This window comes from Vombatus ursinus, unplaced genomic scaffold (assembly GCF_900497805.2).
Source record: "Vombatus ursinus unplaced genomic scaffold, bare-nosed wombat genome assembly UNPS02014874.1, whole genome shotgun sequence".
Lineage (NCBI taxonomy): Eukaryota > Metazoa > Chordata > Mammalia > Diprotodontia > Vombatidae > Vombatus > Vombatus ursinus.
Genome location: NW_020954652.1, coordinates 15,804,004 through 15,822,544, shown reverse-complemented (window position 1 = coordinate 15,822,544; position 18,541 = coordinate 15,804,004). Strand labels below are relative to the sequence as shown.

The 18,541-nt window shown below is 38.4% G+C and overlaps 1 protein-coding gene across 1 annotated transcript in view; it reads right to left on the bottom strand.

Annotated features, from left to right (window-relative positions):
• Nucleotides 1–18,541, bottom strand: part of PAWR (pro-apoptotic WT1 regulator) — a 136,339-nt gene that overhangs the window by 39,470 nt on the left and 78,328 nt on the right. The window contains exon 2 of the mRNA XM_027842541.1: nucleotides 5,215–5,343. Coding sequence (XP_027698342.1) covers nucleotides 5,215–5,343 — 129 coding nt within the window. The remainder of the gene's footprint in view (nucleotides 1–5,214; nucleotides 5,344–18,541) is intronic.

The window sequence follows — 18,541 nt, the reverse complement described above, 5'->3', positions numbered from 1 at the left end:
GTTGTTGTGAAGGGGATTAATTTAGAAATCCTTTTCAACTGCAAAATTCTACAACTTCCTGAAATTCTACAGGTAGTTATATAATCCTGTAGGTTAATAGTTTTTTAAAATGCAAACACTACGAAGAAAGCAAAGGGAAAGCGAGAGAAAGAAGTTAAGTTTTCTTCATAGCTTAGGGCTAATTAGTTTAATCAGATTGCTTTTTTAATAGCATCTCTAGATGATTGTTATTTTTTACAAATTTGATCACTCTCCCAGAAGTACTAGGGAGACAAAGTTTTCATGGGGGGTGGTATAAGGAGAAAATATGGAAAATATGGAGAAGTTCAGTCAAAATGTTAGTTGCTTATTATGATTAATCATACTTTCAGTTTTTGGTATGATCACTACTTACTCATACCTGTCAAGGACATTGCTGTACTCTCTTGATCACAATATGCTGCGGCAAAAAAAAAAAAAAGTACCAGATTTTCACAATGGTGTATGTCATGGTTCCAATAATTACCAGGAGCTACCTAAGGTATGACCTTGGCTAAGTTCTTAACCTCGTGAACCTCTCATTTACTTTCTGTAAAATGAAGGTGTTAAATGGATGGGAAGGGGGAGGGGGGAGGCAGATGGTCCTAAGTCATTTCCTCCTTTACATCTACAGTTAAACCAGAACCTGAAAGAACTTTAGCAACCACCAACTCCAGTGCTTTCCAGTAATTTTGCTTTCCTTCACCTCTTTCAACAAAACCAGTATGTTATGAACCCCCATGGCAATTCAATATGTTATTCGTAACATTCTGCAATTGTTTACTCCTTAAGGCACCATTAAAGAACTGTGGGTCCAAACCCCTTGGACCATTGTCTGGAACTCGTTAACCACTAAACAGGAACTACTGATCTACTTTAACCCACCCATTTTGCTGCTGAGCAAACTGAGGCCAAGGGACCAAAAGTCTTGACTAAGTGACTTCCTCCCTCTGGATCGCAGTTTTTTCATACATAAATTAGAGATAATATCTGCACTAGCCTACTTTACAGTTGTTGTAAGAAAAAGTCACATGTAAATTAAAAAGCATTTTCTAAACATGAACTCTTTTTTATTTTTACTCCCAATAAGTTTAAAAATTGAGAATGGCTTTGTAAACCAAAATATTGTGCAGCAGAAACCAGACTTACCCTGAATCATCAGACGAAGCGACAGTATACAACAGCCAAAGCAAGCCCAGAGTGAGAATCATGGGGCATGAGTTGGTCAAGGCAAGACTTGGAGATTTATCTAATCTGCCTTCTGTCGCTTCTTTACGTCACTGGAAGTGCTAGCAGTACTCAAGCAATGACCTTACTGCCCCACGCAAATTCCATGCCCATTTCTACATCTGTGCCTTTGGGGCCCCACCAGCCTGGAACATTGCCCTTCATTCTCTCAGTTCATATTATTTTAACATTGAAAACAAGCTCATGTTCCACTTCCTTCATCTGGTTCTTTCCTCTGTTCTAAGCCCTGGTGATCCCTGCCTTCTCTGCATTCTTGTCACAATTAAATGTATAAACCATACAACTTAATACTGTATTTTTTTGCACAGGGAGCTTCATATTCCAAATACAAGTGTCCCTCCCATATTTGGGAATAAAGTTAAGACTAAATACCATCCTCTAAAACTAAAGCTGGTAAGAATTAAGAAAAGATGAGCAAAGCTAGACAGCGGCTGCAGAAGTAACCCAGTCTAAGAGAATTTATAAACATGATGCTGATAACACTAGGTTGGCTATTAAAAATATCACGGCCAAGAAGTTATGCAGGTGATCGAATATCCCCCCTGCCACGTAATCTTCCATCCAGTGACACTGACCTCCATGCTGTTTTTTGAACAAGATGCTCCGACTCTGGACTCTAGGCATTTTTCATCTGTCCCCCATGCCTGGAACATTCTCCCTCCTCACCTCCACCTACCGGCTTCCCTGGCTTCCTTCCGAGTTCCAACTAAAATCCCATCTTGTACAAGCTCTTCTGATCACTCTTAATTGTTGTGCCTTCCCTCTTTGAATTATCTCCTCTTTTTCCTGTACATAGCCTGTCTATACTTACTTATGTGCTTATTGTTTCCTCTATTAGATTGTAAGATCCTTGAAGGCAGGGACTGTCTTTTGCCTCTTTTTGTATCCTTAAGGCTTAACAATGTGCCTATGGTATAGTAGGCACTTCATAAATGCTTACTGACTATCAGCAACCAAGGGTATAACTTAAGGATTGTAATATAAGATTTACCTTATTATTGGAAATTGTATGTTTGTGTACAGGTGATTTTATGACAGGTTCATGCTAAGATCTAAGAATTCAATCATGCACAGTGCTAGGTAGGGGCCAGGAGACAAAAACAAGACAGTGTCAGCGCTCAAGGAACTGTCTCCTTCTACAGGGAGGATACAAGTTCACAAATATGTTAAGTACCAAGTATTTACAAAGCAATTTCCTGGGAGAGCCAGCCCTATCAACTAGAGGGATCAGGCATGGCCTCAGGGAGGAGGCATACCTGGGATGGGTTCCAAGAAAGCTCGGGATTCCATAAGGCAGAAGGGAGCTCCGAGGGGCACTTGTGCAATAGCTCAGGGTCAGGAAATGGAAGGCCACGTATAGAAAAAAGAGACCAGGACAAAGTGACAAAGGGATAAGTTTGCGTGAAAAACAGGAGCATGAAGAAAGGCTGGAAAGGTAGGTGAGACATCTCTCCAGTATTATCCAGGACAAATTTTAGCCAGCCAATACCAGTCCCTCTGGTGATTCTTCCCGCATTTAATACCACCTTTTTCAAAAAAAGCAAAAAGAGCAGAACAAATAATGGCCAGTAAAGGTGAACTTGCCTTAAAGATGAAAAAAAAAAGTCATTCTCTAAATTTGTTTTTCTTCCTCTTCTCTTCCATCTACTTTCAGAAGTAGCCAGATGGAGAAACTTGCCTGTGTGCTGTGGCCAGTGAATTAGCAAACTATTTATATAAAGTATATTCAATAATCCAGGTAAAAAAACAAAGCCTTGACTGGGCATTAAGGCCAAGCTGGGCTGTAGATCAGGGCATCATTACAGAATTAGTATGATGAATTCAAAGCAGTCTGGGCAATTTTATGAGCTTGTATTCAGCACTTCTATTTTACCTGTTTTCCCTAGTATTCAATTTATACTTCTCTCATGCACTTAGGATCAGTTCTGTATTAATTTTTTGTGAACAGGTTATAGCCACCTCCTAGATTGTAAGTTCCATGAGAGTAGGGCTCAAGTTTTGGTAAAAAATTTTATAAATTTCCCATAATGCCTAGCATAGGCCTCTGGATAAAAGAGGTGACTGATAAATGATTGTTGAACTGAATTCTCCATCCAGATAAAAAGCACAGAACTTAAGAGGTTAAGAAGAAAATGAAACCCAAGATAAGTAAAGCACAGAAAGAGAACATCTTACTGTCTTAAAAGAATTCAAGGCAACTAGTCCAGGGGAAAGATCATCTCAAAGTTATAGGAAGAACCTGCAAGTGTGAGGAAAAAGGGAGAATGGGAGAGATGCTACATACGAACAGAGTCCTTATTCTCTAAAAGATTCCACAAACCAAATGCCACAATTTTACATCAATACTCAGCAAATTCCTAGAAAAGGTTGTTAAAAGAATAAAGAAAAATGGCAAATCTACTATGAGCCAGCCAACTTCATTAAGAACAAGCTAGGCAACATAATATGCTTACGAAGCCCATATCCCAAACACATTGAAGAGATCAAGTCCTGTATGTACAAAATTATTTATAGCAGCTATTTGTGTAGTGGCAAAGAACTGGAAAGGAAAGAAATGCCCATCAACTGGAGAACAGCTAAACAAATTATGGCATACGAATATAATGGAATACTACAGTGTTGTAAGAGATTAAAAAAAGAAAAATTTCAGAGAAACCTTGGAAGACTTACATGCACTGATTCAATGGTCCCCAAGTAATGCTTCCCAAACTGAGAATTATATGGTTGTCACTTTGATTTCTATTTAGCAGCAACAAAGTGAGCAACGTGACCATATAAAAAAGTGGCAAACTTACCTTCTTTACAACAAATAATATCTCCTGCACATATTTATTATTTTTTCAAATATATATGGATAAAAGTGGTGATAAAATGAAAATTCCATTAAATTAAAAAAAAGGTGGGAGGCTACTAAGATGGACTAATTTAGGTATACATTATCAGACAAGGTTTTGTGATCAAGGTTTTTTTGCTTAATTCTTTTTATCACAATAGATGTTTCAATGGGGAAGACTGATAAAGACAAATATAAAAAAAAAAAACTGTTGTTTAAAGGAACAAGTTATGCCAGACTGATTCCATTTACTCTTCTGATGTAGACATTAGGAAAAAAGATCAAAGAAATAACAGGACATCTTTGACTTAAACCACTGGGTAAAGACTCTCATGAAAACCTATGGCTAAAATGGAGAGATGTGACCTGGATATGATTCAGGTAGATTCAGAACTGACTGAATAACGAGAACCAGCATTGATCTATGGGTTAATGTCAACCTGGCTGGAAGACTCAAGGCTCCATTGCTGGCCCTGTTCCGTCAACCATTTAGATGTAAAGTCTTGAGAACAGCGGGGTTTTGTTGTTGTTTTAAGGTAGCAGATGCAGAATTGTTGACTAGGTAGTAATTAATATTTTGTTTTTTAAATCTGGAAGTTTTGATGAACTGTGCATTGGCAAGCTTCTTCATGAAACAAAGGCTTATCTGATTAATTATTGTTAAAAAAAAATTAATAATCTTCTGGAAGAACACTAGTCTCCAAAGATTCAAGATTGTAGGTCCCAACCAATGGACAACAGAAAGGAGTATGGTGGGTATCAGTAGGTACTATTAAGGATAAAGCAGTGGAAAATGACACAAGTAGGGAGGATAGGAAAGGAGATGGGTGGGTCATCTACTATGAACAAAGGATAACCAAGAGACAGCTTCCCCACAAGTATGTCTGTAATATCAAGAGACCTAGCAGATGGTCACCAGCACAATGAGTGTTTTTCCTGTGGACAAGAATCACCCAAGATGAAAATTGTGGATGGGTTGTTTTAATTGACTTAATTAAAATGAGCAGATTATATCAGATCAAAACTGACAGCAAAATTCATTATCAGTCATTGGAAATTTGGGAGGTGACTAGTTAGGCGACCTACTGATGTACTCATAATTTTAAAATTCTTACCTGCAATAGGGATGAACCACCAGCATCTGACGTTGCAGCTTCATTCTGCATTGTATTCTGTTGTGTGATAGCATCTTCTCTTTTCCTCTCTTTTTGGCCTGCTTCATCATCATCATATTCATCTAGACACTTGAAAAAAAAAGATTTATTGCTATATATGCAAATGATAGATGATTCTGGTAGTAGGTTAAAATATTTACAAGCAATTATTAATTATATTTGCCCACTGTCAGCACGCTAACCTATTAGATGTGTTCCTGAAGAACTGAATCTAAAGTTAATTTTAATAAATTTCATAAACTGAGCCACATTTTAAATGCATCAAGAGTGGGTGCAGACAGTGAACCAGTTCCAAATCATGAACAATTCTATCAAACAAAAGCAAAATCAAAGATCCAGGTAACGTGAACCTTTCTGAGTCTCAGTCTCTTCATTTGTAAAATGAGAAGGTTGATCTAAATGACCCAAGTCCTATTCCAGCTCCAAATCATGAGATTCTTTTGTAATGCTAATAATCTAAATTGGCCTACTTGCAGTTCCTTCTACAGGACACACTATTTCCCCCCTAGGCACAAGACATCCATCCATCAGTCAAACCTGAAGAGCATTCCCTCCACAAAGGACCTCCCAGAACCCTCAGCTTTTTCCAAACTTAAGTCCTTATTATTAGTGCTCTCCTCCCTCCCTGAAGTTAAAATGATTTTGTTTACAACTTGTATTTTTTATATCACACCTCCTCACCCCTAGTGAAAGAATGTGAGTTCCCTAACGTTAGTTATGAGCATCACGGTCAGTGACACTGAAGTCGTTCTCCACAGGCCCCGATCTGAGTTCCGAGGTTAACATTTACCAGCTATGACAAAATGGACGTTTACAATGTACAAAATGGGGATAATATTTACACTGCCTATTTCAGGGCACAGTGTGGTACATAGTGAAGAGTACAGGAGAGGGTTCAGCCAATTACTGTGTGACCATAGCCAAGTCTCTTAAACTCTCACCTCATCTACAGAACAAAGGTCTTGGAATAAATGGCCCCAGAGTCCTTCATAGGACTAGAGGAAGAATGGAATTTTCCTTCTTTTCCTGTCACTGTTTCTCAGTGTTTCCTGAGTCCCTGGCTGCCTTGTTCCTCCAATCACCAATCCACATTTCATCTTTGCATCTTTACAGACCAACTACCTTTCACCTAGAAGCAGCAGCAACAGTATGAGTGTACATGTTTTCAAACAGCATCCAATCTCCCACAAGTTTTTCTGGTAAATCACAGCATTCAACAATTCAATCAAGGCCATCACATGTTGATCCATGTATGTATGTATGCATGCATGCATGTATGCATACAGATATTTACACATATATGTATGTGTGTATATATTGTATATACATGTGTGTATACATATCCACATTCACACATACACACACATACACACACACATAGAAAAGTAATGCTTCTCATCTGGTTTGGGTCACTTTTGTAGAATAGGTTTAGTATGTGCATGATCAAACAGGATGCAATTAAATGATCCATATACTCCATCATTTACACAGTACATAAAGGTTTGGTCATTTGCCTCATCTTCATCAGTGGATTCCAGAAACCCACTATCTATTCTGTGATGTCTCGGCCAGCATGGCAAGGCATGCAACAAATTAATGACCAAGGCTTTCTGGCAGAAGTAGAGGATCAGGACAACACCCCTTTACCATAATCTTGTGCTTGGTAAAGTAGAACGGAACATCACTCAACAGATTGTACTTCAGCTAGTACTGATGTATAGAATGCTGTTTGGAGTCATTACTTGCAAGTTTAGCTTGAATTAGAACGCTTGGGGGGACCATTAACTTAATTCCTGCTAGAGTTTTTAAATATGTTTAAAGAATAGGGTTGGCACCAATGCAACAATACGGAAGACTAAGAGATGAGGTCACACTTATCTGTGTTCCTATGGAAATTGTTTGTTTTTTAAAATTCACCTTTTACCTCCAAACACATTCCATAGGCCTTACTCAGAGTTAAAATCAGACCACAGGGACCAGAGTTTTACTCCAGGACCTTATAATCCAATGGGCTGACTCCAGAAATATGCACTTTCTGTCTCTCTAGAGACTACATTCACACCAGATTCCATCTCCTAGCTCCAGGCTACTGCCCCAACAGCATTCTCCCTGAGCAATACCACTCTACTATCCTATCCCCTATTCTTATATTATGTTCATTTCTATTCAGCTGGCACATTTTTTTTTTCTAATGAAAATCCGTTAAAACAAGGCCTATCCAAAGAGGCTTGGGCAGAACTATAAATAAAAAGTTTCCTTCACTCCTGACTTTGATTTTCTTTAATAATTAAAAGGTCAGAAGAAAAGTGGAATCTAACTTTGTCATATAACCAAGAGATCAAGAAAAGGACAAAAAAATGATCCTCCTCCTTCCTCTTCTCCCCAATGATCTATCTAGCCATTTCTTGGTGCCACATCCATTTTCCAGGCCTCAGTTTCTTCAGCTGTAAAAGCAGGCTGAACCAAATGATCTCAGCTCTAACATTAAAAGATTTCTGAATCAGAGTTAAAGATCCTACGCCATTTCTGTGGGGAAGGGAAGAGATGGCACGAAAAAGAAAAACTGAAGAAAAAAATATTGTTTTGGATGGGGTAAAAGCCTGAGACTTAAACAGAAGAGGCAAATGATGAAAAATAAACTAAAGATTCCTTTCCAGAAATGAAGATATTTGAAAGAAGAGTAGTAATGGTCCTAAGCAGAAGCTGTGCCCTTCTGCATATAAGGAAAGATGTTTGCTATTCTGCCTGACCAACATTCCTTACTTTTAACTTCGTGGACCAGAAACATGGGAAAGAGGTACCAACCAACTCGAGTCCAAACTGTTCTCAATCCAATTAGGAAGCAAGTCAGCTTTTTATATAGTATACAATCACAAAATGTGCAAGTCCTCCCTCTATTAAATCAAATAATACACTCATGACGTACTTTTTCTGCCTCAGAGGCATGGCCTGTATCATGCATCTCAGATGAAGTTTGAAAGGATGATAAATAATATTTTGGAAAGTAAAATAACTGAACCAAAAAGGAAGTTAAAAAAGAAACCACTGGTTTTCAATGCTAACAAAATAAAGATTCCCACTAATGGAACTACTGACCTCCAAAGTTTCTCAAATAAAGGAATACATGCTGTTCAAAAATATGACAACATCATGATTTAGACTCCTGTTACAAAATGTGACCAAGTTAAAGAAAAGTAACCTAATAAAATGAAAACTATGTATAACCTCAAACAAATGCCAATTTAATCAAGACAAAAGATTTGTTCAGAAGAACCCAAATGATGAAACAAAGTAAGATAAAATAAAACAAGAGATTGCATCAATCAAATAACAAACAATATTTATGAAGCTCCTACCAGGCACCAGGAACAATACGAGGTGCTGGGGAAACAAGCATAAATGAAAAATAAAACAATGATCTCTACTCATAAGTAGTACACAGTCAAATGGGGTAAATATAAGTGTATCATAAATAAAAGTGAGTAAGTACAAACATATAAAAGTAGTTAAACATAACAAAGGTGCCAAAGAATTTCTAACTCTTGTTAGAGTTCAACGATACACCAGGTGAATCAGAAATGGTAAAAGCAAAGACGAGGATTGTTTAATCATTCAATGTACAAGTATTTACGAAGCATATACTATGTCCCCAGGGCAGCAAGGTGGCGCTGTGGAAAGAACACCAGGTCTAGAGTTAGGAAGACTCATCTTCTGGAGTTCAAATCTGGCCTCAGACATTTACTAGCTGTGTGACCCTCGGCAAATCACTTACCCCTGTTTGCCTCAATTTCCTCATCTTCAAAACTAGCTGGAGAAAGAAATGTCAAACCACTCCAGTATCTTTGCCAAGAAAACCCCAAATGGGGTCACAAAGTTGGAGACAACTGACGAACAACAATAAAGTATGCACCCATCACTATGCTAGGCACTGTGGGAGAGAAAACTATAATTATGGTCTTTGTCTTCGGGTAACTTACTGTCTAACAAGAAGGCAACTCATAACCTCACCCTCTGAGGCCACCTTGGTGAGGTGCCTCATTCTGAACTTAGCTAGGTCAGTCCTTGGACATGCATCCCATTCTCAGTGTCCATTAAAAATGAATATTTTGCAGATTGCTTAGTTGTTGTCCTCTAACTGATATGAAGCCTTAGATCATTTCAATCAGTTATACTGACGCTCTGCATTCCATTCACTTCTTTAGCCTGGTTGGGTATGCTTCATAAAATACTTTAAATGATGGAGACATAACAGACATAATTTAATCCCCTCCTAATAGACACTAGCCTGCTAATCTCACACAACTGAGGAAGTGATACCGACCCCAAACAATTCATGTTGTTCTAATTTTGCTCCTAGATGTGTGGCAATTCAGCAATCTCAAATATTTTCCATCTAAACAACTTTTATCCAAATATGGAAGATATTCTGCGTGACATTTGCACATCTGATCTCAATATAAGGAATCCACAGAAATTCCTTAGGTTTTCTAGCTTCTCAAACATTTGAGGCTGAAGAATGAACATGTTCCTATAGCCCTCCACCCCACCACGGAAAACAGGGCAGGCTTTTTTTACATGAATCACAGTGATGGGGAATGCTCAGAACACCATCAGACTCACCACTACTAATTATAATGAACGGGGACAGGAAAAAAAAAAAAGGTCAGAGTAGATGAAAACCACTAGAAGGGGAGAAAACTGCTTGGAGAGGGCTTAGAATTATTAATGACCCACTTTAATTTGGCAGAGTCTTCTGAAACTTTACCAGAAAGAGGATATAGTCTATAAGTAAAAATGATGTGGCATGTGGTGAAACAATTACCAACTGTGATTCTGAGTTAGTGAATAAATGGTCACCATGCCTCTAGAACTGGAGATTAGAGTCACCATGGAGAGCACTGAAGATATCCTGAAGTGGAGACCTTGGTAGGATTCATTTCATTTTCCTCCCTAAACCATAAGTATTTCCTCTTCTCTTTCCAACTTTAAAAATAAAATTACTCTTAAAATTTTTTTTATCTCAATTTTTTTTTGGGGGGTGGAGAAGGAGAAGGAGTAGTGCAGTGTCTGAAATTGTGATTTCATGCCTGGCCTGACACTTGTTTCATGAACACATATCAACAGTTTACCTATAACTTAAAACTCTTAAGTGTGCCCAAGGATGCTGAGAAGTTCAAGTGATTTTTATCCACGATCCTACAGTTGCAAGTAGGACTAAAACACACAGGTCCTTCCATCCCACCCCTTTATTCATCAGGCCAGGGTCTCTTTCTTTCTCACCTCTTCGCCCTCCGCTATTAACTCTACAGCTGAAGTTCACCAACGCCTTAATGGCTGTTCACAATTAATAGCTCCCATTTACAATCCATCTACTTGTCTTCATTAGCCAGGAATATGATTCGGAAATTGAGTGGCTTGAACAAGGTATGTACTTACTAATACAATCCTAATTGTATCCAAGTGATGATAATCTAATCCACAAGCCTTGCCTACAATTCGCCAGGCTCTACTCGAGGCTCATAATTCAATTCAATAAACATCTGTTAAATGCTGCTACGAACAAAGCACTGTGCTTTGTACATGATGACAAAAGAGAACTTTCTGTCCTCAAAAGGTTTACATTCCACTAGTAGCATACAACATGTACAACGATAAAAGAAAGACAAGATGATCTGAGGAGGGGAGAGATGCACTAACCAAGGAGCTACCAATTGGGTAACACAAGAGACTCAACTACGTTCCAATAATGGAAGACATTTCAGGAACAACTATTTTGTAGGTGGCTTATTCAAAGTAAAGACTGAAACATGGCAGAACAGAGGGGGAAGAAAAGTCTCATACATAAATTTTGGAATTACTCTCTCTCTTGCTTCACTTCAATACAAATGTCCCAAGTACCTCCTGTATATCACTCACTGAGTTTTGTGCTGGGAATATAAAGGAAAATGAGATAGTTCCCGTCCTCAAGGAGCTACTGGGGGGATACGTCAAATACAAAGGTAAGAGTTTGTACACAAAGTAAACAGAAAGCACTTGGTGGGGGGAGGGGAAGAAGGGGGAAGTGTTAACTAAGGAAATGGCTCCTCAGCCAAGCTGGGAAGTGGGGTTCCAAGACGCAGGGATGAGGAGAGAGCATTTCAGGCACAGTGATGACACAGGAAACGCAAGTTAGTCAGTTTGACTAGAAAAATGTACGTGAGAGGAAAATGGGTAACAAAGCCTGAAAAGATGGGTTGGGACGCAATGACGACACAGAAGAGTTTGCAGTTTATCCTAGGGTCAGTAGAGAGCAGGACAGAGACAGAATTGGAACTGCTTCATTCTATCAGTAAAATTCACATTTTACATAATAAGACTTCACCGGACTGGCCAGAGAGGGATACTTTTTTTTTTTTTTTTAGCACCAGCTGCATCTTCTTCCTCACTATACTTTGGCTTTCACCCTGTATCCTCTTCATATAAAAATAGCTTGGGTAATATGTCTATGTGTTAAGAAATTTGATCATTTGTCGAATTAGGATTGGGGGTTCCAATTACAAACAGAACTCTTCTCTATATTATTGTGGTTCTTTGATGTTTATTTTGATTAATTTTGAAATTAGCTAGTTTCAGATTTTAGATGCATATACAACTCACTATAATTAAAAATAACACATCTTTGCTTCTATAAAGCCAGATGTGTATAATCTCCAAATAACAAAACCAAACTATTTGACTATAGAGCCAAATGGTATTATAATGAAATCTTGGGGTAAATTCCCACTCATTGTCTCGGTGGTTGGGATGATCAATCTATCACAAACCATTTTATACTAGGCCTGGGAATACAGGCAAAAGTTAAGAGTCTCTTAAAGATCTCAGAATCTTGATAACAGACAGCTCTGAAAAGAACTGAGCAAATCTCCTCTTTTTTTGCTTCTGTTTTCTCTTCCAAGGAGAATAAAGTTTGAACTTGGAAAGACAAAAATCAGCAAGGACTGAAGACCCAAGGTGAGGAAGGAGACAAGTTAGACAGACCAAGCTGTTCTCCATGAGTTCAAATCTCTAGACTCCAAATCCTAGGATACCAGAATGAACTGGCAGCAGTTGGATCTGCTCGGCTACTCTCTTGACCTCTGAAAGCTCTTGAAGAAGGTGAAAGGTGCTTCAGGATTGGAGAATGGAAAACTTGTCCGGAGTTTCATTAAAGATAAAAAGGGAGGCATCTGAAGCTTAATGAGCTTGACTTCTATCCTTTGCAAAATTAAAATACATTAACAATGGGATGATCTTTAGCAATCAGAAAGGGAAATGATCATTAAAAGTCAACCTGGCTCATCAAGACAAAATATGTCTGACTAACCTCATTTCACTTGATAGGGTAATCCTAGTGGTAGAACAGGTAAATACTGTAGCCGTAATTACTTAGATTTCAGCAAGGTACTTGAAAGAGTCTTATTATTCTTAACAATATTCTTAGGGACAAAATTGAGCTAGTGGATTTAAAACTAACTGAATGACTGGACACAAAGAGCTGGAATGAGCTGTGACTTAAAAGATCTATTGTTTAGTATTCCAGGGATACATCTGCCCCTAGCCTTTTGCTACAGGAGATTTATCAATGGACCCTGAAGGCATAGATTGCACATCTGTCACATTTGTAGAATATTAAATCAAGATTTTGACAAAACAAAAAAAGGAGTCAAAATGACCAAAATTAGACTTCACAAAGGCAGTTATGAATTTTTATATTTAGAAACTGATTAAGTAACTTCACAAATACAGTGTGCACATAGCAGACATCAACAAATAATAACAGCTAATCATAGTTGGCATTTATATAACTCTTACAATGTGCCAGGCACTGTTAAGTGCTTTACAAATATCATCTCAATATTATCTCATTTAATCCTCCTAATAACTCTGGGAGATGGGTGCTACTATTATCACCATTTAACAGATGGGGAAACCGAGGCAGACAGAGGTTAAGTGACTTGCCCAGCAACAAACACTAAGTGTCTGAGGCTGGATTTGAACTCATGTTCTGTTGACTCCAGGCCCAGTGCTCTATCCACAGCATCACAGAAAAAGATCTGGGGAGTTGAGTAACACTACAAACTCAATGAGTCAACAGTGTGACGTTGCAGTTAAAAAAACTAACGTTTTGCTAGGCTACATAACAAGGAGGATAGTATCCAAAACAAAGAAACTATTATTTCCCTGTACTCTTCCTTAAGCCATCATGAGTCCTAATTTTGAGGAAAGACTTCAACAAGCTAGAGTGGATCCATAAGAGGGTGACCAGTATGGAGGTGAGACTCCAGAATATGCCATAAAATAATTGGTTTCTGTCGTGCAGAAGAAAAAAAAATGAGGGAGGGATCGTAGCGGTCTAGGAGTTATAATTTGGAAAGAGAGGTGAGACTTAACTCTAATTTGACTGCCAAAGCAGTGAGGCAATGGGGAGAAGACCAAGAGAAATCTTTAGGGTTGAAGCACGGAAAAGCTTCTCAACATGGATTTCCAGAGATGGTGTCTCATGTCCTAGCTGTACTAACTAGGCTAGGGAATTTGCCAGGTCTTCCAGAAGAAACCTGATGACTGCTTGGGAGTTTTTTGATTAGGTTTAGTTTAAGTATAAATTATCTTAGATCCATTGACTCTACCAAATATTAGAACAGTAGGAAAACATGGTGTTAATTTGAGTTCCTTTAAATGAATAACTGTTGAAAAAATAATCCAGAAGAGTTTCTATAATTCCTACTGCTTCCCATCACCCATTCACCCCCTTCCCCAGGTTTTTATCCTCTGTCCTTCCCTAGATTTGGTGGGCTTATTATCTCTTTGATCTTCACTTCAAGTCACTTCACGGTCCTCCTCATCTGTAAAATACAGGGGTTGGACCCAAGGACTTCTAAATCCCTTCCAGCTCTAAACCTGAGACATCATGAACTATAATTGGTAAATAAGAATTAACAGGAGTGAGTGTGTGTGTGTGTGTGTGTGTGTGCGCGCGTGCGCGCGCGAGCTGCTGGGAGGGGATGGAGGCTTAAGGTATGACCAAGAGTCTTACAAATAATAACAATAAAACCCAAGTTGAAAAAAGGCCAAGAATGGTTTGAATGGCTTGTCTTTCTTTGTGTCCCTTTGCTTAGAACAATGTTTGGCACATGGTAAGAGCTTAATTAATGCTTGTTGATTGAATGACTGACTACTGGTGAAAAAGGAGCCAAATGGACTAATGCTATTTTTCATATACACTGTGTGAAAGCTTTAAGAAATTCATCTCAGGAGACCACTGCTCTAACTCCCATATATCCACTGTTTCCCAACATATCAATCTTATTTGGAGCTACTCACACTGCCAAAAGACATCAAGTCCAATATATTCAAAGAAAATCAATCCCTTTTATGTCACTAGAGGGTAAATAACAGCTAAAATAACACCAATGGCTACCACTTTGCTAAGAAATTTATAAATATCTCATCTGATTCTCACAACCACCATGTCATTGTTATGCTATATGCTATAGTTATTTCCATTTTACAGATGAGGAAACTGAGATCACAGAGATTAAGTGACTTGATGAGGGTCACATAGATAATAAGAAATAGAGCCCAAGTTTATAATCAGGTCTTCCTTGCTCCAGGCCTGACATTCTATCCACTATGCCACCAAGGATTCATCAACTAATGTCACTGTTTTTCCACCATTTCAGTCACGTCTGACTCTCCATCACCCTATTTGGAGTTTTCTTGGCAAAGATACTGGCGTGGTTTGCCATTTCCTTGCCCAGCTCATTTTACAGATAAGGAAACTGAGGGAAACAGGGTGACTTCGTCCAGAGTCATAAAGCTAGTAAGTATCTGAGGCTGGATTTGAACTCATTAAGTCTTCTTGACTCCAAGCTGGGTACTCCATCCACTGAGTCACCTAGCTGCCCTAATAAATGTCAAGGATCTTAATTTGCTGGTATGGAAACTCTTTCCGCTAACAAAAATCATCTAATAAGTCAAATAGATTGGAGATATTGCATTGAGATTCTTCTCTGTATTTTAGTGACTAGTTAACAAGCCTGCTGCAGGATCTTTATGAGGCAAAAAATCAACATATAGGTAATCCATTTCATTAGTTAATCCTTCCAACAATGGTACATTGTTTTCAATTTTACAAAATCTATTTTTAAAGAACTAGTGATATGACAAAAACTAAGCATTTCAATATTTAAAAAAAATTTAAAGGTTCTATCTGATTTTCAAAGATCCTGAAATGTGATCACCACTTGGATAATGATCTCCAAACCTAGAGGGTAAGTAAGAACAGTTAAAGGATCTCAACCTTTAAAAATGCAGAAAGTCCTCACACCACTATTAGCCCATTCCTATCTGATAGGACTTTAATCATGCATTATGTCCAACCACACCACCTCTTTTCCTCTGTGATCCCATCAGATCTCTGCACTAAGCAGTGTCAGATTCCCTAAATAGCAATATACATGATGAAGGAGGTGGCAGTCCTTCCACTGATCCAGCAGATATTCCAAAAACCTCCCAAGGCACTCCTGAGCGTACTCCTTAAGTCCAGAAGCCAGGTCAAAGTTCAGTCTTCACTGCCATTAAAGAGATAACCCCCTTTTTTTGAGTAGAATAACTAAAATGTAATATTACCACTAAATTCTTCCTGTATTTTCATCTCTACTTTAGATTAAGATACTGGTGGGTTGGAAGGTTACGGGAGGCAAAATACTAATAATGTGGAAAAGCGAGACAAAGTTTGCATTCTAATAACAAGTGTCTTCTGGGTGATATTAAAACAACCACATGTTAAATTCAATTATTGTAATTAAATTATTTATTCTTTAAATATTCAGCAACTTCAAGGTATGACAAATCCCTTTTTGTTATCCCTCATAGAACCTTGCACCTCTAATGTTACTCCTACTGTACTTATACTTATGGCATTTAAAGGCCAATTTTACCTCTCCCACTACAGCTGGGTGGTAGGCGCAGCGGATAGAGTGCCCCACCTGGAGTCAGAAAGACTCATCTTCCTGAGTTCAAATCTGCCCTCAGACACTTATTAGCTGAGTGATCCTGGGCAAGTCACTTGACTCTGTTTGCCTCAGTTTCCTCATCTTCAAAATGAGCTGAAGAAGGAAAGGGCAAATCATTCTAGTAACACAGCCAAGAAATCCCCAAATGGGGTCACGAAGAGTCAGGCTGAACAATAAATTAGATAATAAGCTCCTTGAGGGTAGAGACAATTTCACTTTTGGAATCCTAACATTAAGACTACAGATGAAAATGGGATTATGGGAATAAAAGGATAGAGAACTGGAAGGGACCTTGAGGGATTCTTAATCTTTTGGGTATCACGATCCCCTCTGCAGTTTGGTGAACTCAAGGGAGCCTTTATCACAGCAACGTTTTCAAATATGTGAAATAAAAGGATTACTATGGAAAACAATTATGTCAAAATACAGTTGATCAAATTTTTTTTTTTTTTTAGAAGTTCGGACTGCAGATTAAGAATCCCTGATCTAGTCAAATCCTTCCATTTGAGAGATGAGAAAACTGGTCAAGGCCACACACAAAATAATTAGCAAAGCTGTTGGTGGAATCTAGATCCAAATCCAGTCCTCTTTTCAGGGCACCAATACTTGAAAGCTAATCTAACCTAGTAAATATCATTTCTTAGCTGCTCGTTTTAATTAAGTTTGCGATTAGCCAATTTTCAGCTTTAGCCAGCACTATCAAATCCTTATGGCACATAAACAACAGAACTCACTTCTTGGTCGACATCGCTGCCAACGTATAAAATCATAATTGTGGAACAAATCCATTCGCATATTGAGCCGTTTTTATCTTTATCGTGCTATAATTTCAACATTTAGTCAGAGTGCTAAGTAGTTATGTTTCTTTTCCCTCATCTGTTGGCTTTCCTCTCTGGGTCATTATCTGCGGGTGACGGTTCTGTCAATGCTTGTTTTTTAATTTATTTAGGCAAATTAAGGAATAAACACCACACCTTCCCATCAAATATTAATTCTCTACCTTCAAAGGCTAAAAAATTGTTAAGTTTACCATTGCCCTACATCCAACTTCACTAAGAAAACTTAATAAGCAACATTTTCACCAAGCTATTCCATTACATTTGGAATGAATGGGGAGAGGGATCATTGCACATGGTTGTTAAAAACCAAACCCACAAACTGCTGACTCACAAGCAAGTCCTGACAAGCCACAACATCTAATGGGCAAGCAGAAGTACAAATGTTGAATCAAACTTTTTTATGATGTTATGATTCAGAATAAAGCATCATTGTCTCACCAATATTAGTGCTCCCTCCCCTCCCCCAGAAGAATACTTGTTTTCTTTTGGGTGTTCTAAAGCTGGTATCCTTCGATGTTGGGTGTATTTCAATAACATCTACCTTTATTTAGTTATCTAATCTTCACTAAATCATGTAAGCCCTGCTCTTCCATTCACCTTTCCTTTATGCCCCACCACCACCAAAGTTTTGTCTCTTTCAAGTCCCAGCTTAAAAGCCACCTCCTTCAAAACATCTTCCCTGATAACTGGAAAATGCAGTGAATTGCCTTACACTCTCTGTTCTGTCTAGTCTACACTTCACCACCCTGACCAGGGTGGTTCCTACACATGCCTTGGGACTCTGAAGTAGGGTAGGGGCTTGATCTGTTTCTACTTTGTACCCCTTCTTACCCTTTACCAGTTCCAGGTCCATGACGGGAACTTAATATTCACACACTCGATACAAATTAATTCAGTGGTTTTTAAATCTCACTCTGATTTCCAAAGTAAATCACACTCTATTACAAAAAAAAGTCTCCACTTGCTCAACTAACATTTAGAGCCCTAGCGAGAAGGCCTGGGCTTCAGATACAGGCCATCTTGCTTTATACTTACCTGTGGGATCTTGGTGAGGTCAAGATTCTTTTGAATGTCAATTTCCTGAGATATTCTCAGCCAGTAATCTTGCCTTTCTCTGCACACTGTCTACTTTCCCTGAGCGTTTTTTTCACATTCTGCTTTGTTTTAGTTATTTGTCTTCACCTTCTTTCTCCTGCTAGTATGTAAGCTCTTTGCTTATCTTTCTATCTCCCACAGATTACCACTTAACAAATATTTGTTGAAATCACAGAAAGGATCTTTAGTAGCCAAACCATTTCTTGAAGAATTCCCACCATAACATGGTTTGCCATCCAGGTGTTTGGCAGTCCACACACACACACACACACACACACACACACACACACACACACACAC